The 21,703-nt window shown below is 33.9% G+C and overlaps 1 protein-coding gene across 3 annotated transcripts; it reads right to left on the bottom strand.

Annotated features, from left to right (window-relative positions):
* Positions 1-125: 125 nt before the first annotated feature.
* Positions 126-20,702, bottom strand: LOC128228318 (coronin-7-like). 3 transcript variants are annotated; one of them, XM_052939561.1, is made up of 27 exons: positions 20,682-20,702; positions 18,617-18,704; positions 18,292-18,385; positions 17,129-17,209; positions 16,432-16,502; positions 15,791-15,989; positions 15,129-15,253; positions 14,539-14,625; positions 14,207-14,289; positions 13,600-13,654; positions 13,320-13,377; positions 12,191-12,342; positions 11,176-11,271; positions 10,325-10,408; positions 9,955-10,135; positions 9,202-9,380; positions 8,652-8,760; positions 8,044-8,130; positions 7,542-7,684; positions 6,718-6,822; positions 6,393-6,478; positions 4,766-4,904; positions 3,412-3,618; positions 2,935-3,070; positions 2,392-2,483; positions 1,865-1,951; positions 126-911 (listed from the first exon to the last, which is right to left on the bottom strand). In XM_052939561.1, exons 2-27 carry the CDS (start codon positions 18,677-18,679, stop codon positions 900-902), a joined length of 2,811 nt encoding a protein of 936 aa, XP_052795521.1. In that variant the 5' UTR covers positions 18,680-18,704; positions 20,682-20,702; the 3' UTR covers positions 126-899. The 3 variants fall into 3 exon arrangements, with proteins under 3 accessions (XP_052795521.1, XP_052795520.1, XP_052795522.1); XM_052939560.1 differs by lacking the exon at positions 20,682-20,702 and adding an exon at positions 20,517-20,659; XM_052939562.1 differs by lacking the exon at positions 20,682-20,702 and adding an exon at positions 20,355-20,373.
* Between the last annotated feature and the right edge of the window lie 1,001 nt (positions 20,703-21,703).

The raw sequence follows: 21,703 nt of genomic DNA, 5'->3' as shown, positions 1-21,703 counted from the left end.
ATACTTAATGTCCTTGATATACTTAATCAAAACACTCAAATTGATAAAGAACTTATTACATTAAACATAGTTAACATGTATGCAATTATGTACAGTACCCAGTGAATCAATCAACAACACACATCTATCGAATATAAACACTTTAATTATTGTAAGTGTGACATTTATTAAGATCACAGATATGCATACTTAAAGATTTAGGTCATGTATAAAGAACAATATGTAATACATGTGTTATAAAAATGATAATAAAATACTGAATTAAAAAAAATAGTAAAGCCAGAACAGTGGAATGTGTAAGTCTAGTCCAATAAAGGGTATGAAATCTATAGCTTGAGAAACACAAAAGTTTGGACAGCAGTAAAACAATGTACATGTACAATACCCCTGGTCATAAAACTGAGTGACATCGTTGGTCTTCAATATGCAGCTTGAGTAAATCTTATGGTCATACATCATGAACTTCATTCATTGGATTGGTCCGTTATTTATACCACGTAATCCGATTGGCTACCTTGTTCTTTGATCCAGTCAAGACCAATATTGAATACCACCCCTGGGCGTTGTTGAAAATGTCACTCTTAAAGCTACTACTACACAAGGCAATGAGGTATAATACCCTGAGAAGATATTACCAGTATTGTTTTAGATTGCAATGCCTGAACACATATTTAACATTTCTTTTCAATGCTATGGTAACACTCCTGTCTGTAAAATCACATACAAGAACATTTTTTGTTCAAATACACATCTTCAAATCTTATTTAAGAACGTCAATGATTGTTGGTGGGCAAAAAGTTAGCAAATTGAGCGTGGCAAATAAAAGTCATTACAAGTATTATCAGAAGATCAAGCAAAACCTATTATTGCACTAATGGCTGCTAGCACCATCTTGAGACTCAATAGTCTTCCTGAAATGAAAAACAAACACAAATATTCAAGTGTATTAAACATCAGGCCCAATTTTTCCAAACTTATCCCTTAAAGTCCCTTATAACAGGATTAAGCTAAACCTACTATTTTTGTCTTTCATTATTTTTCGTTTTATGTACTCCTTTAAAAGTTTTAATACTTTAGATAGGAATTATCTTTATGATTATCACAATAAACCATTTTTCATTTACAAAAAATCACTATAAGTATTTACTTTGGCTAATTGAAATAAGCAACTTAAGCCTGTTAAGCTTAAGAAGTTTCGAGAAATTGGGGCCAGGCCTTAAAGCTTAAAAAGAATTAATAGGAACTGGCTCACATATTTTATGTTGGAATTTGTTTTTAACTTTTTTGAAAATGAGTTAGATTACTTACTTTAAAACACACACAAAAACACGCAGCTATGCATTTGATCGGAAGTTTATAAATCAAAATAAAATAGAATTTGATTTTCAATAGCATTAGTAACTCTATTCGGCAAAATAGAGCACTTTTCTGTCACATTTTTAAATACCGTAAGTATTAACAATTGAGATCTAATGTGAACTGTATATGATGTTTTATCATTGTAACATGGTCTTGTACACATTTCACATACAATTTTCATAAAAGTTAACAAGCATACTACACAGCTAAATTATTGAGATTTGATTTTACAAGAAAAAAAGAGTTTATTGTGATTTTCTTACAGAAAATTCCCTTTAACAGTCTCAAAACTCTTGAGAAGGAGAGTATTACTCAAATATATTAAAACAAAAATAGTTTGTCGAGCATGGTATGTGTTATTTATAAGTGAATTAAGATTGTTGGAGAAATTGGGGCAAGAAATTAATGACCATAAGTTACGCCATGAGAGCAAAATATTTCTTTCTTCTTCTTCATTTATGGCAACATAGAATCTTTTACTCTTCATCTCAGGAATTGCATTTACCCATTCATCAGAGTCGACCCCCTCGGATTTGTCCTGTGGCAGGGGTTCATCATTTTGGCCCAGTTTATCTGTCATCGCACTGATGAGCTGACATAGGAGAGGGAAATATTGATCCATTAGGATGAAATATATATTGTAAAATCACCATTAAAATAAGATTGAAACATATTTGAAAATACATGTGAATATACAACACCCTAGTGATGAAAAAATGTTTCCAATGTTTAATAGCAAATATTCGAGAGCTTGAAGTTAAACTCAAAAGTAAGAACATTTTTGTTCTACATCTAATCAGCTTTATAACTTTTCTAATTATGGATTTAATCACAGTTGGGCTTCATTCCTAACAGAGGTGTAGATTGCTGCGGTGAAGTCCAATTACAACTGGTGGATTTCCAAACCAGCCAAGCACTTATTTCGCATCATTTTCTCTTCTGACAGAATGTGCCATTGATAATATGTGCTAGTGTATGTTGGTGATGCATTGAAAATGACATAAAAGAGCACAAAGTATAAGTAAGATTTACCTCTTCTTTCTTCTGTTCATCTGTCTTGTACGTGTCTGCGCTGTAGCTGTCATACTTCCTCGCCTTAGGGGCCTCTACTGGGGCCTCACTCACTGCAGATATATAGCAATATGTACAATATGTAACATGCATAGTTAAGGGTGTGGCATAGTCTGATCAGACTTTGAAGCCACCATCCAGTCACCACTTACATTTCAGTGTGCGCTATTGACTGTTCAGTCTTGTTAGCCATTACTGGGGCCTCACCTACTGCATATATTACTTGTATTTAACTTGATAGAATGTATATTTTACAACACCTATCATTGTTTTATTTTACAGGAAGGTAAAACAATCAAATGTCAACTTCAGTACCCTTAATGGTACCAAAATTAAACTGTTCATACAGAATTATTTTAACTTCATTTTTTTATGTTACATCTGTCCAGGGAAGGGAAGCATGCACTTTCAATATTAGAGGCTTCAAGAAAGAGCCCTAGCTTGGTATCAAATCTTGATCCATTTGAATTTACTTCCCTTGCAAAAAATAAAAATATTTCATACATGGTTTCATATCTTTTGGTCTGAGGGATATTTTGACTGGTTGCTTGTTTCCCCCATTTAACCACTCCTGACTGGTCATTGTTGGTGAACCAGTCTGTGGGGTGTCTGGAAACAGGTCGTCTTGGAAATACTCCGTCTGCAAGGTGAAATTGCACATATGAAATATTAAAACTTTTTTCTATACCCAAGTGAGTTCATGAGCAATAATGATTCACTTTAGATCAATTCATGAACATCTACACAATTTCAATTATTCACTTTCCTTACCCATTGATATTGGCAGAGAACTTGCACATTTCTCATTAAACAGAAATTTAAAAAAAGTCTTTGATCTTTTGACAATCCCTCGTTTGGGTTGTATATCATTGTATATAAACATGCATTCAACATCTACAACGTAGGTAGAACTTTACGTATAAATTGCTGAAATTCATGTTATTTTAAACCATTAGCAAATTTATAATTTATTAAGCCAACCTTGACCCTTGGTACTGTAATTGACATGGGTTCCACTGATGTCTGGGTAAGCCTCCAAATCCGGGCCATCTCCACGGCCCGCACATCACATGTGGTTACAGGCATCAGGGCCATACCCTGGTGTTGGCCCTCAGGTTTCATGGGTGTAAGGGGAAACAGGTGGGGGAATTCCTCAGATACCTCAAAGGCCTGGATATAGCTGTCACCCTTAAATATAACATTATTGAATGAGATAAGACAGAAGTTTCTCTTTTATGTCTTACCCATCTTACTCTTAAACTGACAACTTTTCAACATCTTGAAATTAAATCTTCTAAGAACATGAATGATTGGAATAAAATGATCCTTTAACAACACAACATCATCTTTTTTTTATTTTTCTTCAAATTCAAAAAAAATAATCTCACAAAACTGGTGTTAAGAATTTAATTAAGGACATTTAAAAATCATTACCGTAATTCAACATGGGAGCTGTATCTTGTTGGTTTGAAAACTTTTATACTTGTATGACACAAGTTATTAGTTGCATTATCAAGATAAAAGATAATTTATCAACTGTTAAAAGGTTAAAGTCAGAAAGGTTATAAATTTCATATTTTTACACAAAAACTTTAATTCTTAACAAAAAAAATATGAATTTGCAATGTCAAATGAAAAAAAGATTCAAACAAAGATAATTTTCCCACAAACTGGTAACCAGTCATAGCAAGACACAACAAGAGCACCGCCTGCAGATGCTGATTTTATCCTTTTACGGTTTATTTATTTCATATTGTACATTTGATAGTGAACAGGTATTCCAAATATTGAAAGTGATGGCTTTGATAGTTTGCATGTAAGTGATCCAAGCACAAAACTTAAAAAAACAGACAAGCTAAAAATTACAACATCCAAAAATGCTAAAATACCCCCCTACCCTTTCAAATGTGTGACTCAAAAACCCGTTTGATAGTTCATTATCCATTTATTGTCTGTGAAACACTTTGAAATCAATCCAACAATAATTAAAGAATCCAATTCTCTAAATCAACCAAAATCCATCAAAATTCATGTTTTTTACCAAAAAAACTGGTGAGACTCAGCATCTTTAGGGTACAATGTGAAAAAGGGTATTAGATGAACAAGTTCCCCAAGTTTCAAAGTGATAGCTTTGATAGTTTCCATATAAGTGACCTAAACACAAAACTTAACCAACGCCTCTGATGACAATGACAACTACAACAATCAAGTGATGACAATAGCTCGTCATTTTTTTCAAAAATCAGATAAGCTAAAAACTAATTAGGATCCACTCAAATTCTCCAAAGTCTAAATTTTAAACACTGAAGGAACAAATCAACTAAAGCCATTTTACCCGTCCGGTGAGGAAGACAGTGCTGGTACCCAGATCATAATGGGGGACCAGTAAAGACGGGGAAACATCCAGGGCAACAACATGCAGTGGATCTCCAAGATTCGCCACGGAGTACACACTTAGCTGTCTGAAACTCGATCTGTGGAGAAGGTGAGAAAGAGAATCCAAGATAAGAATTATATAGTGGCAACTTTTCAACATCTTTATTCATAAATGCTATGATAATTAGTTTATACTTATTTATTTCAGCTTTATTTTGAAGACAGCTGTAAATTTATATTATTAATTACCGTACACTGTTAGTACTCGAGGGTGTATAGGATATACACATGTAGAGGAGTTTTATACCAGGAGAGAGCATAATCAGGGTTCCGATAAATCATAGAAAATAAAATTCCCTGACTTTTCATTGACAAAATCCAAATTTCCCTGACCAATATATTTGTGTTCATACGAGCTTAATTGGTCATCTATGAGTATTGGCAGATAGATAATAACTTTAGGATGGGAAACACCTTTTAATAAATAGTGCCAATAAAATATTTTTATAAGTATTTGGATAAACCAGAAAGTAAGAAAATGCCTGAGCCTTATTTTTTCAGTTTTAAAAATTGTTTCCACGGCCCTTAATCTCAGGTTCCCAATTTCAGAGACTTTTCACGGACTCTCGCCCATTTCCCTTACCAAATTAAATATTCCCGGACTTTTCCCTGACCCTGAAAAACAGACATTTTTCCTTGACTTCCCTGACCGTTGGTACCCTGATAATGATTATATCTCACTTATCTCAGCCCACACTTGGCCAAGTTTTCACCATTTATCTTATTAAGTAGCATAAAAATATTACCTCTGGATTAAGAATAACGGAATTTTCAGATGATTTGTGAATATTTTTTTATTATGAACATTTGTTTTTCAATAGCTTGTTTGCGAAGCTTAATTATACACAATACATCAGGTTTGATTTTAGAAATGTGCAATATGTGGCAATATCAACCTTCTACAAGTTGGATAAATGAAGAAGATTGTTGAAAAGCTAATACTGTCTTATTTATGCATGGTTTATCAAGATACAATATATTATAATTTTGAAACATATCTGATTATTATGTTTTCATTGCATATCTTGAGGTATAATACAGAGGCATATTGCATTTGACCACTCTTAACCAATCAGATGTCATAATTTATGTATGAGGTGAGATATGAATCACTCTCAATAAATTCAGTACTGGTGTCCATTTTGAAAGGTCAATATTTATCTGGTGGGGATCCAACAATGACCACTTTGGTGACAGTCCAACACCTATATCACTAGGTAACTCTTAATTATAAACCCTTTCAAAACATTTGACCCTTTATACAAAACAATTACATCAGCGTTCAGATTTGCTTAAAAAAGTTCACCTGCTAAAACAAATAAAAAACTATTGAAATAGTAACTTTCTTACCGTAAGACATCAATAAAAATATTGTATTTATGCTTAATAGGGAAGTTTACAGTACTGTTACATTGCATGGTCACTTTTTTCAGTTTATACTGACTTTTTAAAGGTCATGAGAAAGTACCCCTGGTGGGGACTGAACCCACAACCTCTTGAGAGAGAGACAGACACAATGAATTTACTTATCAAAGCCAGAGACGACAAGATATTTCATGTCACATGCCCACACGACCCTGGCCGCTCGATTGCCATCTGGCGCCTTACCCACCTGCCAAAACAAACATGAAAGCTACCTTTAAAAGGTTCATTTCCCTAACCTTTACATAAGAGTTTAACCATGAAAATAATTACTTTTGAAAACCAATCTCAAATGATTTCAAATTATTCAGGCTATAAACATGATGGTATTTAAGTATGGCCTGCGGGTGAAATGTTTTGCATTAAGCCACCATCTTCAAAAGGTATAACAATGCCTATAGCATTACTTATGAATCACAACTCGCCTACCTTGATTGCTTCAGTAGAGTTTCGAGGGTCAAATATCCTGATCAGGCCATCCTTACACACAGTGGCAATGTACCGGCCATCTTGGCTCCACTCCCCACTGAAAATCTACGATCAGAAGTGATAAAGTACAGGATTAATCATGAGCTCCTTTATCCATAATATGTGTAAGTTATAACATTATAACATCATTTATAAACTATGCTTTAGCAAGGTCACTATTACAGAATATTCTTTGTATATATAATGATCTAGTTTTATGATGTCAGCGGTCCATATCATATTTTTGGAGGATGCGGACCTCGCCAAATATATAATATGGACCATTATATGGATAAATTATTGCAAGAACTGGAAAACACAATTAGCTTTGTTAAATAAAACACATCAAAGTACATTCTTTAAAAATAATATTTAGTGTAATATAAAATGTTCAGTATAATATAAGATATATAACACACCACTTCGGACCATGTGGCATTATAAGGATTGGCCAGTCAGTCCCAGAAGTTGAGTGGACCTCGGCTTATACCTTGGTCCATATAAATCTTGGGGGACTGACTGGCCAATCCTTATAATGTCATATGACTCTCAGTGGTGAGTAATATTTCTTAAATAACAATTTCCGTTAAAATTATTTCTACACAGATATAAGTTAATATGCTGTACATTTAGAATCTATTTCCTGTCAGAGTGAAAGATACAAAAAACTCATTTCACATCAAATACACAAGAAATGCTGAAGTAGCATTTGATGACACCATTTACATTTTTTTCTTTTCAATAAAATTCCTTCACAAAATAATATTTCTGTTTTAAACCCCTACCTCATCCCCATGACAGGAGATATTGATGACCTCTGAACTGTCAGCCAGGTCCCAAATTTTCAAGGTCATATCGTATGCCGCTGTCATCACTATGTCCTTCGCCAGGGGATGGAAACGAACAAAGTATATCTTCTCGGAGTGACCTGAAAATTTGGTTCTTTCTTTATTGTCAAATTTCTCACAAACTTCTTTGAGTTCTTAATGCTTGCTACAATGTTTTTTTATCTATTTCCTTAATATATGTTTTTACAGAAATTTTATAAAGGCACAATTATAACTTAGTCAATGATATCAACATCTGAAAATTTATTTAAAATTGCAAGTTAGTGCATTCTTATAACCTCATGTGATACAGACCTTCACCTAATCATGTGTTTAATTTATTTCTTAATTTATGATTTTTTGTTTTTGATTTGAGACTTTACCAGTCTTACATATTGATTAACTGTTATCTGAAATTCACACATGTCCAATAGAGTTATTCACATGAAATAATACCAACCCATGAGGTATGACTCGTAATCGTCTAATGTCTCCGTGAGGCCCCCCTCTGGTATCTCCCACACATACACCTTCGCATTGTCACACCCTGGAAATGTACAATTCATTTTTTTTTAGATTTAAAGTAAATTCATTATAAACATTGATATCATTTAAAAACATGTGTCATTTTTTGGCTAAACACATTGCTAACTTATCATTCATTCCATCACTATCTTTATAAGCAAAGTGTATTGAATTTTATGTTTGATAAAATTTCATTCCCTTGCTAGCATACAGCAATAGGACTCCCCCAGGACTACTGGTATCTGGTGAATGTAGATAGAGGCATTTTGTTTACTCAGGATCTTATATACCTTATTATATCTTGCCTTTAAAGCATATAAGTCTGAACTTTGTGTCATTCCATTCCCTGTAAACATTAACAAATTTCTAATGGAGTGTCTAACAAAGACCAAAATGTGCATCCTATCTAGGCTTGGTCCCACACTCGGAACTTAGATGTGTCTTATTCAAAGAAAACATTTACTGATTAAAAAGAAACCAGCAATTTTGAATTTACAAACAGAAAGAATAATCAAGTAAGAGTTATTCTAACAATTCACCTACCAATAAGCAGTCTGCGATCATCGAAGGGGTCAAACATGAAGTCGTTGACCTTGCTGCCATTCTGAAGCATGGGAACCCCGGTGTCAGGCAACCGGCCTGGCTTGTCCAACTTAGAAACATCACAAAAATGTCAGTATGATGTATGCATAACCTATGCCTGTATGTTTGTTTGAATGAATACATTCCTATCCTGTGTTAAATGGAGCTAAGGCAATACTTAGCTTATAGGCGCAACAAAATGTAAACATAAAAGTAGACCAAGTAGATCCAGCATGTGCAGCAAGTTTTAAATCAACAACCATTTAACTTCAAAACCTATACAAATGGGAAAAGCACATGTCCTGAAAATTTACAACTATGCTTTGATTCAGTGTCACACGATAGAAAGTAAAGTTATGATTTGGCGCTTTCTGCCCTAAGAGACAAAAACAATGAAAAACCTATAGTTCTAGACTACTAAATTTTCTTATAATACAAAAAATAAATTACCTTAAATCAGAGGATGTTCATAAAAGTAAAATTTCAGTTCATAGCCAGACTGCAATCCTACCTCCAGTATACAGACCAATCCCCCAGCGCCCTCTATAGGTACAGCACAGCGCTTGGTGTTTGCAGCAAACAGGTTACTCTGTATTGGCAGGTTGCGGCAAAGCTTGCGAACGTTCACGATGTGTTTACTTGGGTGCTCTGTGATACCTTTCAGGTATTTACATTTAGACTGGTGCATGGCTGAAAGTGGAGCAAAGACAAATTACTGAGAGTTTAAATAAAATTATTTTGTGAATCACTAGTGGTTTTGCCTAACATCCAGTTTTTCAATGCTGATTCGTATTGAAATAATTGTTAACTAAGCTCATGCAAGTAACAATCCATTAGCTAGACCACTTTAACCATTCTAATGTACTGACCACAATATGGGCTAAAAACAACTCTGTTTTAATGGGGGCGACATCAATAGGATTTTAGCTATAGCTTCAATTATGTTGAATCTGTATCAATATCACAAATGACAATACATTGAACATTTTTCATTATGTCTACTCTGTGTTGATTTTCTATGTTGGCTAAATTTCAATTCACACAAATATGTAGCAAAATAATGGCACTAAGATAATTTCAATTTAAGACTAAAATCTTTATTGAAACAGCCACCACGTGAGCACACTCACTTCTGCGTTTTCACAGGGTACAAAACCATTTTCTTGCTTTATGGTATTTCAGTGTAAAATGGATAAAATTGTTTTTGTAATTCCAGTTATTCGAAGATATCTTTATGTGTATCTAGCCTTCATAATGGACTTACCAGCAAAGGTTTTGGAAGCTTTGCTAGGTTCAGTTGGCACAGGGGGTTCTGGTTTTGGCTCTGGCTGGGGAACTTTAGAGACAGCAGGTTTGGTTGCCTTGGTTACAGCGGGCTTGCTGGGCTGCACAGGGGCATGAGTTGAAGTGTTACTAGACTGCTGGGACGGGGTTGGTTTGTCTGCCTTAAATAATGATATTTTACACACTTAAGGGATTGTTATTTCAAATAAGCATAATTAAAACCATTTGATATTTTATTTTAATGGATACACAATACACATTTATCGTTCATTCCTGTGTGTTCAATTACCCAATTATTATTATTTAAAACTAAGGCTATGGAATGCATTAGTAAGATGAGCCACTTATACCTTTGGTTTACTGGATGTTAGCTCCTTATCTTTCACCACTTTTTTTGCAGACCTCTTTGAAGGATCAAGGCTTATAAGAGACACCTGAAAAACATAAGCCAGTATATCATTTCATAATAACATGAGGCAACGTAATGACATGTTTACACTTCTCAAACATTTATAACTTTACAGAACGTTTTCATTAAGATTGCATTATCCAGACAATAATGGAAGACTGGAAACATTTGTAGATTTAGTACCAATCAAATAATCTATGTAAGTTTGCTGTAGTCTACCTTTACTAAGCAGAATGACTATGTTATACATGAAAGGGGCCCAACATGTCCCAGTTATTCTTAAATACAACAACATTTGACAAAAGCTCATTTTTTGTGCAGAGTCACACTTTAACAGATCAAAAGGCAGGGTCACATCCAGAGAGAAACTATGCTCAATGTTTTGGTCATGTATCATCTATATATATACATGTAGGTACGTTGCAGAAAACTTAAGTAGTAACTGTGTATCTCAACTGCTGTTGACATGAATGTACTACTATGTTAAAAATCCTTCGCTGTGATCTCCCTTGACAAGCAGAGAGGTTCATTGAGAGGTCCACTTACAAAAAGAGCTGGAATTCAGCTAAACAAGGACTTGTTTTTTAAATACAAATATAATGTAAAAGTTTATTAAATTACGATGTCTTCAGAGACAAAAATAAATATTTATTTCAAATGAATTTTTTTTTTAACTGTTTGAATGATGTGACATTATTTTGATCCTTATCACATGATATGTTTGGTGAGGTTGATTACTCTGTGTCAAAGGAAAGTAACCACTGTGTGGAGTTTGACTATGTGAATCACTACCTGTCCATTTTCCCCTGCAAACCACTGTCCTGCAGACAAGGCCGGCTCATCACTCTTAGTGTCCGGGAACAGGTCTCCATGATAGTCACGGTATTGCTGCAGATCAGGAAAATACAATTTATATTTTTTTACATTTACATTGAGGATATTTTTCAGTGTAAGACCACAATATATTTCACGGCATAAATACCAAAAGCTATATTTGATGAGTGGTGTAGCCAGTACAATGCTGTTCACAAGATGAAATGTATTGCCATCTTACACTTAAACAAACTTTTTGCCTTATTGATATATGCCTAAGAAAAATCTATAAAGTCAAAGTGTATGTGATGGTAACAGCATTTCCCAAATGAAGGTCATTGAAATTGTGTCTCAGCCCCGTGTTTGCTGATATTTTATATGGAAGTGAGAGCAGCTAAAATTGAAAAAAAGTGAAAAATATCAAATTGATATTTTCACTGTTTGAAACATAGACTGAAATGAACATGTAGGAACTTGCAATATTATATATCAACCGATATATTGCGGTACAGAACAGAAGTGATACATATACCTAGGGGCAATCAAATTGATATTTTTTAATATTTTTCGAAAATTGCGTTGCCCATTTTGAATGCATGCATTTTAATCATTCCAGAAAACTTTGTTTTTTGTTATAATGAACAAAATATTCATTGAGAATACTATAACTAATTACAGTTTTTTTTATTTCAATAACATTGTTTGTAGTTACATAATTTTGGTATAGACAAATGGGCACCATTACAAAGATGTAAAGCTTACAAGAACAAATAAGTACATTGCTAATATGTTATATTGACACATTATAAAAGCAGAAAATGAAACAGTGATGTTCTAAACATGAAAACTCAGTTTACTACCAAGTTTTATCTTATTCTTATTTGCAAATGATACATCAAAATACATATGCGCTATGCTGTAAAAATATCTTCAATGTATTGTGATGAAACTTTTTTTCCAATTTAATCCATTAAAGGTAAATGTCGGATCTTACCCTCCTAGGAACAATGTACGGTAGGGGAGCAATGGATCTTGGGAAGAGGAGAAGCAGCCTGTCCACCTCACCCTGCATCACCTCCATGGCACGCTTCGGCACCAGGCATGCCCCACGGATCTGCTCACCTTTCTCTGTATGCTCCACGGTATCTAGAGTAGAGAAAAGTAATTTTAAAACTTCTGCAACACATAACTCGCGTCTGCACCAGGAAGGGTCCAAAGATCTGCACAGATTTCTCCGTATGCGCCACTGTATCTAGTATAGAGATAAGTAATTTTTAAACTCCTGCAACACATCCATGCCATGCTTTGGAACCATAAAAACTCCACGGATCTGCTTACCATTCTCTGTATGCTCAAGGGTATCTAGTGAAGAGATAAATTATGTAATTACTGCGTCAAAACAACTAGCTCTGTAGATCTTCTCACCTCGCTTGGTATGCTCCGCAGTATCTATAGGGAGAGATAGACATGTCATACTGAGATTTAAACTAATATTTTGCTTTAATGATCTAATGTTCAGTGAACAATTTCCATGGTCAGTATGTTTCCGCATCAAGTAAGATCTATTGATCTTTTTACATTCTTTGTATGCTCCATGTTGTCAGGTAGAGAATAGATATATCAAATTGATGAGGTGAAGCAATTTTAAAAAATGACATCAATATGTCTTCATCAATTCATGTAACAGTGGGTCATTAGGGGTGCTAAGTGGATCTTCTCACCCCTCTGTAGCTCATTGGGATGGAGAAAAGGGTAGACAAAAATAAAAATAATATATGACTGCATTCACTGACTTTAAATCCCCATTTAAACATTTACACCACAATTTGGAATTACATATTTGCTGTTTTAAACCATTCTCCTGCATTGAGTTTCAGCTGATGCAAAACATTACCTTTCACTAGAGTGAGCATGAAATGACCAGGAGTGGTATTCAATATTGGTCTAAGTGGATCTAAGAACGATGTAGCTAATTGGATAACTTGTTATTATTAACTGACCAATAGAGTGAGTGAAGTCAATGATGTAAGACCATAAGATTAACTTAAGTTGCATATTGAAAACCACCCGTGGACATACAGTTACATGTAAATTACCATAGATATGATACCAAATGAACTTACTTTTTGTCACAAATGGCTCTGCCGTTGATATTTCATAGTATGACCAGCTTGTGTCAGCCTGAAGAATACACAAGCCTAAATAGTCATTAATAATCTTAGATTTTACTTTTATTAAAATGTTTTTTTTACAATTGCAGATCTCAAAACATATCCAACTTTTGTGATGAATAATAAATAAAATCACACAAACACTTCAGGGTTTTTTAACTTTTTTATCTCAACATTTCGGCATTACCCCTTCATCAGCATATATAAAAAGTGTGACAGGTTTGGAACCTACCTTGCCTACCACCAACATCATGTGAGTGTCTTCATCAAGTAGAGGCATTAGAGTCCTGAAAAAGATCATTTTATTAATGCTTCGAAAAGTGTGCAATACTTCAGCTACAGTTAAAGGATGCAATGTAATAGTTCTGCAGTTAATAAGAATTGTATGAAATTAGAAAACATTTGAAAAGTTTCTCTATTATAATAAATCGTAATACAACACTGAAAAAAACAAACAATTTTTATACAATTCAATGTAGTAAACAATTGGCTGTTTGAACAGCAGTTTTATCAACGTCACATACATTTTACTACTATAAAATGTCATTTGACTAATCACAAATATTGATTTTGTACCATTAGAGGTATTTTCTGAACATGTTGCATTCATCTAAGGAAGCTACGGAGTGGAAAAATATATCCAGGTTTATATAGCTGTATTTATTAAATAATATATGTACGTATTTACCTGTATGTCTTTTCATAAAAAATAGATATGCTTTTAAATGAGTGAGATAAAATAAATTTTAGGCAAACTAAATTATCTAAATAAACCATGTATACTAATCTTGATTTTTAAAACAGTTACTGAAGATGTAAATTTTAATTGCCATAGTTACCCAGTGTTAGAATCGACAGCCACGGTTTTGACTGCATGTTGCATATTCCTGGTATCCCATAGTTTCACTTCTCTGGAACGTTGCTGCGAATGGACACAAGACGCTTGCCAATAGATATATACATGGTGTATTCTGTAAAGCTTAGTTTTGGTATGATTATAAATACCATAAAACATTATACAATTCAAAAGATAAGACCAAATATGTATATGAAAAGTAGCTTCATTCAAATGTAATCACACTAACTACTTAATCAAATCGATCATTAAAGCAATTAATTTGATGCTTTATTCTTTCTCTGTATACCTTAATGTAATATTATGCCTAGTTACCTTTTCAAATCCAGTGGTGAAAATAAAGTCTGTATTGCCGACCCAAACTGCCTGACAATCCTTCACACCTTCATGTCCCACACACTCCTGGGGAGAATAAGTGAGAAAGGAAAATGAACAAGTAACGGTGTTACAACCCACACAGCCCTACAATCCTTCACTATTTCATATCTGACACACTCCAGGTGAGAATAAGAGAGAGTACACAATGTATGAGTAGTGGTACAACATAATTGTACAAGTAGTGTTGCTGACCCGAACTACCCACCAGCCCTTCAAACCCTCATGTCCTAAACACTCATGAAGAGAAGGATTTTTTTTATTAAAATTGATATTTTTATAGAATACATGTACATGTATAGTTACTTTTAATATATTTATTATACACTTATCATTCTTATGGCGGCAGTATGTTACAAGTTTCATGGAGGGTTAGGGAGTTCTATTGGTATAGTTGTATGCCTCTAACCCAAGGGTTTGTTGGTTCGATCCCCACTAAGGGGCCTCTCAAAATGGACACCAGAAATGGTTTCTACCAAATATGCAGGCTCCTGTTAATCAAAGAGAAAACAAATAGTGGCCATACTCACCTGCACTGACGTACCTGCCCTAGGGTCAATAACTCTGAGTTTCCTGTCCTTGCATGATGTGACTAAAGTAGTCCCCCCTGACCTCCATGACAAGCTTAACACCTGGTCATCGTGACCACTGAAATCTAAAATCAACAAAGTTTCAGACTTTTTATTTAGCTAACTTTGGCCTGACTTGCTTGACTGTTTAATAAACCCGGGTAAAAAAATGAGCGAAAACATATAGGAAAATTAACAATATAAATCTAAACTGAATTTTATTTCTGAAAGAAAAACAAATGGCCATGTCTAACTTTAGGGAATTTCAGAAGTGATGGTGTAAGGGTTTGAGTTGATCTGTTGGTTTTGCTGTCCCTATTCCGTCTACAATGTCTCTGGTGTACAGTCAGTGATTTTCTAAAGGTCACTCAAAATGGACTATAATCCTGTTTTTTAAACAGCAAAATTCAGCATAACCTATTTCTTTAATCGAGTATAAATTAGAACACATCTAACTAAATCATGTGCAAAACATTAAATTTTGATGATACATGTGATTTTATAACAGAAATAATCTGTCACTAGGGTTTAAAAACGTGTAATTTTATTTTATAATGAATGAAGTGTTCAGAATAATGATTATAATTAAATAATTCTGACAGCATTCTTTCATTACTAATTACCTAGCTTATTCCCATCAGGATTTGAGACATCCACCACTCTAACAGACTGCCCAGTCGCCACAGCCAGAGTATCATCTGCAGTTGGGTGCCAAGCCAGGGTCTCTGCACGGCGATCTCCTGCCACAAAACTGCACGAGGAGGTCAATAATGGAAGTTCCTCTGACAGACGCTCTTTCTCAGGGAGACGCCAAACTTTAACCTGTTGAATTATTTTCTTTTCAATTTAATGCTGTATTCTTTTAATTAACTGAAAGATACTTCGAAGGCAGTCATGACTCCACATCACAATATCAATGGATGCATAGTTACCAGGGTACTTGACCATGAAATAGCTTAAGAAAGAGAATGACACTTTATAGAAATTTATGTTGCTCCACTTCTGAAGTCAATAATTATACATTGTAACTTAAAGCCTTTAAGTTACAAAGTACAATGTACATCATCAACAAATATTATTATTTACATATTTATTTTATATTAGAAGCAAAGAAGTGGTAGGTGTCTACACAAATGAAGTTCCATGTATATAATACACAGGATTCCTGTGACAGGAACATTAGTGCTCTATAGTGAAGAGCTGAAACTAACATTTATCTTGAAGAACTTTTATGCAGTAGACATCGATGCAGTTTATGACTTACGGTTGAATCAGCTGAGCAAGTTGACAATACATCATCATGGAATGGACTAAACTGGAGATCAGTGATGTAATCTGAAAACAAAAACAATAACAAAAAAAGAAATATTATAAAAAGTATTCATGTCCTGGTATGGGCTTCTTTTCAGATGTTTTTGGCAAATAAACATGCTCATCAATTAGTGAAACAAAACACAATCACAATGCTGTTTTTCACCCAAAACATGGTCAATTTTTACAGCCCCAATATACAAGGTCACCATTGTTGACCTATTGGCATCAAAATCAATAAGGGTCATCTACTGAACTTGACTAATGTGCATACCAAGTTTGAAGATTCTACACCAAATTGATAAATAGTAATTGATTGGGAACTGCCATAATTTATTAAGTAAATGACCTAGAGGTCACCTACTGACCCTGACCAATGTGCATACCTAGTTTGCAGGATCAACACAAAGTTGTTCGAAACAAACTGATTGGAATTGAGAGTGTGATGACAATGGTACACAAATGCCAGACAAGGCTCGTTTGTCAGCCATGCTTTGCACATGACACAAATACTGGAACTTTACAAAATAATGACATATTAACATGAAACAAACAGGATACAACAATACCAAGCAGGAGTGTTTTCATTTTTTTACCTCTCAAACTCTGGTGATTTAAGCATTAACGCTTATTTATAAAAAGAGATGTACCAGCATGTGCCTTCAGTAGTGGCAAGTCGTGCCCCACCCTACCGGCGGTGTCCAGGGGGAGAATACCAACACTCCCTCCACCTGAAATCGAACAGAAAAAAACATTTACATAAACAATAACCATGTTCAGCAGATACAGGTCATAAAGATGACTTGGGATTTTTTTTCCTTGGCATCATATTAAATACAAGAACCAAAACACTGGATGGACTTGGACATACCAGCTTAAATTATCAAAATCCTTAACAAAATGGCTGATGAAAGCTGCAATGAGCAAGAAAATGAACTATTTTTATACCACAACACTTAATAACTTCAATCAAAGACATTAAGTATATGCATATAATGATTAAGAGTTTAATACTTGAGTGAAACCGATTATTGATAGTTAAATTGTAAATTCTGCAAAATTTGTCAATTCAAAGTCCATTTCTTTGGAATGACTGAGTCTTTCCAGCTAGCTATTTAACTCGAACAACACATTCTGCCCATAAACATGTAGTGATCAAGTTTTTGGGTAATTGGCACAACTCCAGTTATGGCTGTAACGTATTGGTGCTGCCATAACAATACATGTATTACTTTAAGGCTTAGTTCTGCTTGTTGCAGTTCATAGTTACAGTGTTGCTTTATCCCCACCATTTTGAGGATGGGGTAAGGACTGTTTTTATTACGAAAAATGTGTTATTTTAACCTAAATTAAGAATTCAAATTTTGTCTAGAAATGAACAAAAATGTTTTAAAATATATACAGTAATGAATGTGAAAGAGTTTGTTTCTTTTTGAATACACAAACTCTTCCAACTCTAAGAAGTTTTTAAAAAATATAAACAGGAACTGGGAAATTTATTTTCATATTTGGTAAAAAGTATACGTGTAAGCACTGGAAACTTTAGCCCCAAATAGGTCAGAAAAAAACACTCTAATATTTAATAATTCAAAGCCAAACTATCTTATTTAAATGAGTTTCTGTATCTACTAACAGTATCAAATATCAATGATGATCAAGTATTTTATTATTAACTATTCTATCAATGGATCCTGACACTGACATATCATGCATAATGTTATAAAATAAAAAAAAGATGTTGCCATGAAGAAAATAAACCATATGATCAATTCATAATATCAGTTTCAAAACAGTGTCAATCAGTCTTATGTACCTCCAGTATCAAATGCAATGTAGAGGCAGCTTGCAGCTATGTGGTTTCCACAGGTCTGCATTAGCGTCGCATGGGGCAGATCCTGAATAAGTTCCTATATAAAGGGAGAAATAATTGCTACATTAAAAATTGCATAAATCTTAGTTTTATATAGCAGGGCTTGTTATTAGCACTTGTTTAAACTTTTAGGCCCGTTTATTCAAAAGTCTATTTTCAACAACTTGAGAAGTTCTACACACGATGTTCACCAATTTGAATCATTATGGTGACAACAGAATGATCAAGACCAATTTATATTAAATGGAAATAATGATTTTACAATAACCTCTCGCTTTGGAAATTTAGGGGCAGCATTCTTGTATTTCGAGACTTTAAAACGCCACGCCATCTTTGTTTAGTTGAGCCTAGAACACCTGTAAAAATGAAATAAAACATGTATGAATCATCAATTTCATCTTATTTAAACTAATAATATAGAAGATTCTATGAAATAACTATGTACTGTGCTATAATTAGACATTTGGGCCAACTTTAATGCAACTGCCATGCTTTGCTATGAATTACCCTCCACATAAAGCATAATAGGGGCACTAATGAGACTATGACACAGACAAGCCTTTTTATAGGCATGCAATGGGTCCTGAGACTCCAGACCCAAAGTATCTACTGTCTCAAAGGCAAAATTCTTTCAAATCAGCAGAATTTCCAAATTGGCAAATTACTTCTGAACTTATACTTAAAACTGCAATAATTTTAGATTTTTTCCCGAAATATAGCAAGTACTTTTTACAGAAAATAATTACAAAATGGCCATTTATCTTTTTAATATTAACCCAGTCAATAATAAAGTATACGCTCTTGCAGACAGAGGATGGGGCGTGTCCAAGTTGACTTTTTATGTCATCTGCTGATAAAAATTAGTTATAAACTACACTCAAAATGCACAGTTTCGGCTTAGAAATTGTTAAAAGTTTCATTTTCCACAAACAATCATGCAAACATCTTAAACCATTTCAATTTCGGTTTCATTGATTCCTGGTGTTTTATTTAAAAAAAGTTGTTTTTTTAAATTGTTTATTATTTAAATCATGTAGGTAAAACCTCATAACTGGAGTGCACTGACTACAGCACCTGTCCTTTTTATCACTCATAGTATAACAATATTTTATTTCTATGTTTTTTCTTGAAGGAACATTTTAGCTTCTAAAGTTTCGTTAAAGGGAATATTCAGGACCAATAGCTGTGCATAAAATTTCTGTGCTGCATTCACTATTGAGTTTAAGATAAGAAGTATGGACACCATCACAAAAAGTTGTATACAGACTGTAGTCTAAAATAACAGATGTGTTGTACGGGATTCTTCCAATCCCTAACGTCTAAACAGGAATGTGCAAAAAACGGGGTCGTTTTAAAAATATTTAAATTGTTTTAAGTGAAGTATTTTATGGTTGAAATTGATCGTAAAGAGGTTTATTCATATTTTACCATGTAAGTGAAATGTTATTTTGCACTCAACTAGCATTTAATGCATTAAAACATGTTGTTTACCTTTCCAATAAAACAAAGTTGACTGACACAGACAACAATTATGCGAAGGGGAACAACTCGATAAAATCGTAATAACTTGGCCTCCTCCGACAAAGCTTCGAGATAGACCTCGTTATACAATCGTAACAACTCGGCCATGGCCGAAATGTTCCGAGCGATTTAAAACTGTGCCCTGAAGCCTTGCAGGTGCCCTTCATGTATATATCATTATGTTTTGACAGAATGAAATGAAGAAAAGCCGTCAAACTCATAATTATAAGTTTGATATTTTTTTTTGTGTACGGAACTAATATAAAATAACATTATCTGGTAATATTTCTTGTTTTTATGATATTTTATAGACGCTTTATGCTTTAACCCGGAATCCTGATCGGAACAACTACCCACTTTTGATACTAAACAATTTGTACGTGAAGGATTTGCCATATCAAAAATCTAAAAAAAATATGCCAACGTACAATTATTTGGACTAATACAGACTGGTGACTATTTATATGGACAACCAAATGCCACACCTCTTATTACTCTCAGCTAGTTGTCAATCAGATGTGTATTTGAGCCTAACACTAGGCAAACTTCTGCTTTAAGGCTGGCTTTATTTTGAATTTGCAAAAAACATATCTTGATATATCAAATTCAACAATGGTTGACAGTGTTAGTGTTTGATACACGCCCACCTTTTAGAGACGAAAATTACTGATCTCTCTGAAGAGGCAATTGTAATTTTTGTATGTGTTGATTTGCTTAAGATAGTGAGTGTTGAAAATTATTCATTGTTTGTTTATTTTGCGATGAAATCGTTGAAAATGCGGTGAAAAACATTGCTGCAGACAAAAACTTACTTCCTCAAACATATGCTTGTTTGGCGAAAACAACAGTTTAATCGACTAAACCGGTTCAGTATGAGAAAATTGGCAGTGTTTTGAAAGCAGAGTGGCTGTACCTTTAAACGCATTTAAATACGCATTAATTACTTCAAAATATAAAGATTGCAAAACACAAATTAAACAGATAACGTGTTCGAGTATGCTATGTTTTGCTCATTTTATGTGAAAAAATACACACTGAGTTCTTCGTGTGCACTGTACTGTATAGTTATTTTTACATGATCGAATATAAAGAAATAAATAAGTGAAAATCTTGTTCCCTAGTTTCCAGCTAATTATTACTAAATCAATTGTGTTATTTTGCTGAGATTTAATTTTTATTCAGTATTTAGCATTGTGGTGATGTTTTGTTTCCTTGTTCAAGGTTGTTTTTTTATATCATATTTCTGTGATTTTCTTAAATCTTAAGATTAAAAACGGCATCAGCGTTTCATTTTGTTACTTTTGATACAATCAAAATCATGTAAAAATGCTGTCTTTGTTAACAAAATATCATTAAGATGCTAGAATAAAGCATTCTCGTTCACCAGAGTGTAGATGTTATGCGCACCATTACGTAGATTTATCACGATCGAACCTCTGATGAATGGGAAAGGAATACAGCGACATCACTTATCTCAGATTAAATGCCATACTGCTCCAGAAGGTGGTGTTCATGTATGTTTTTGCCGTGGCATAGGCTTCAGGTGTGTAAAAGGACACATGTAAGTCTTACATTTTAATAATGTTACCATTGAAGGCAACAATTTAAAAGTACGTTAAATAAATAAACGTAAATAACGTTAAAATACAGTTTGCATTTCCAACCAATTGAATTACAGATGGCAGTCATTAAGTGATAGACCTAATCATTAGGAATTTCAACTTGTGTGCGTGTGTTTAAAGGTCCCACTACTGTCACTCATCCGCTACACACTGTTCTGCGCATTCTTAATCATTAAGATTTTACTTAACAATTCATGTCGTCTTACAATTAC

This window comes from Mya arenaria, chromosome 3, assembly GCF_026914265.1.
Source record: "Mya arenaria isolate MELC-2E11 chromosome 3, ASM2691426v1".
NCBI classification, from domain to species: Eukaryota; Metazoa; Mollusca; class Bivalvia; order Myida; family Myidae; genus Mya; species Mya arenaria.
The sequence above is the reverse complement of the archived record's forward strand: the minus strand, read 5'-3'. Positions and strand labels throughout refer to the sequence as shown.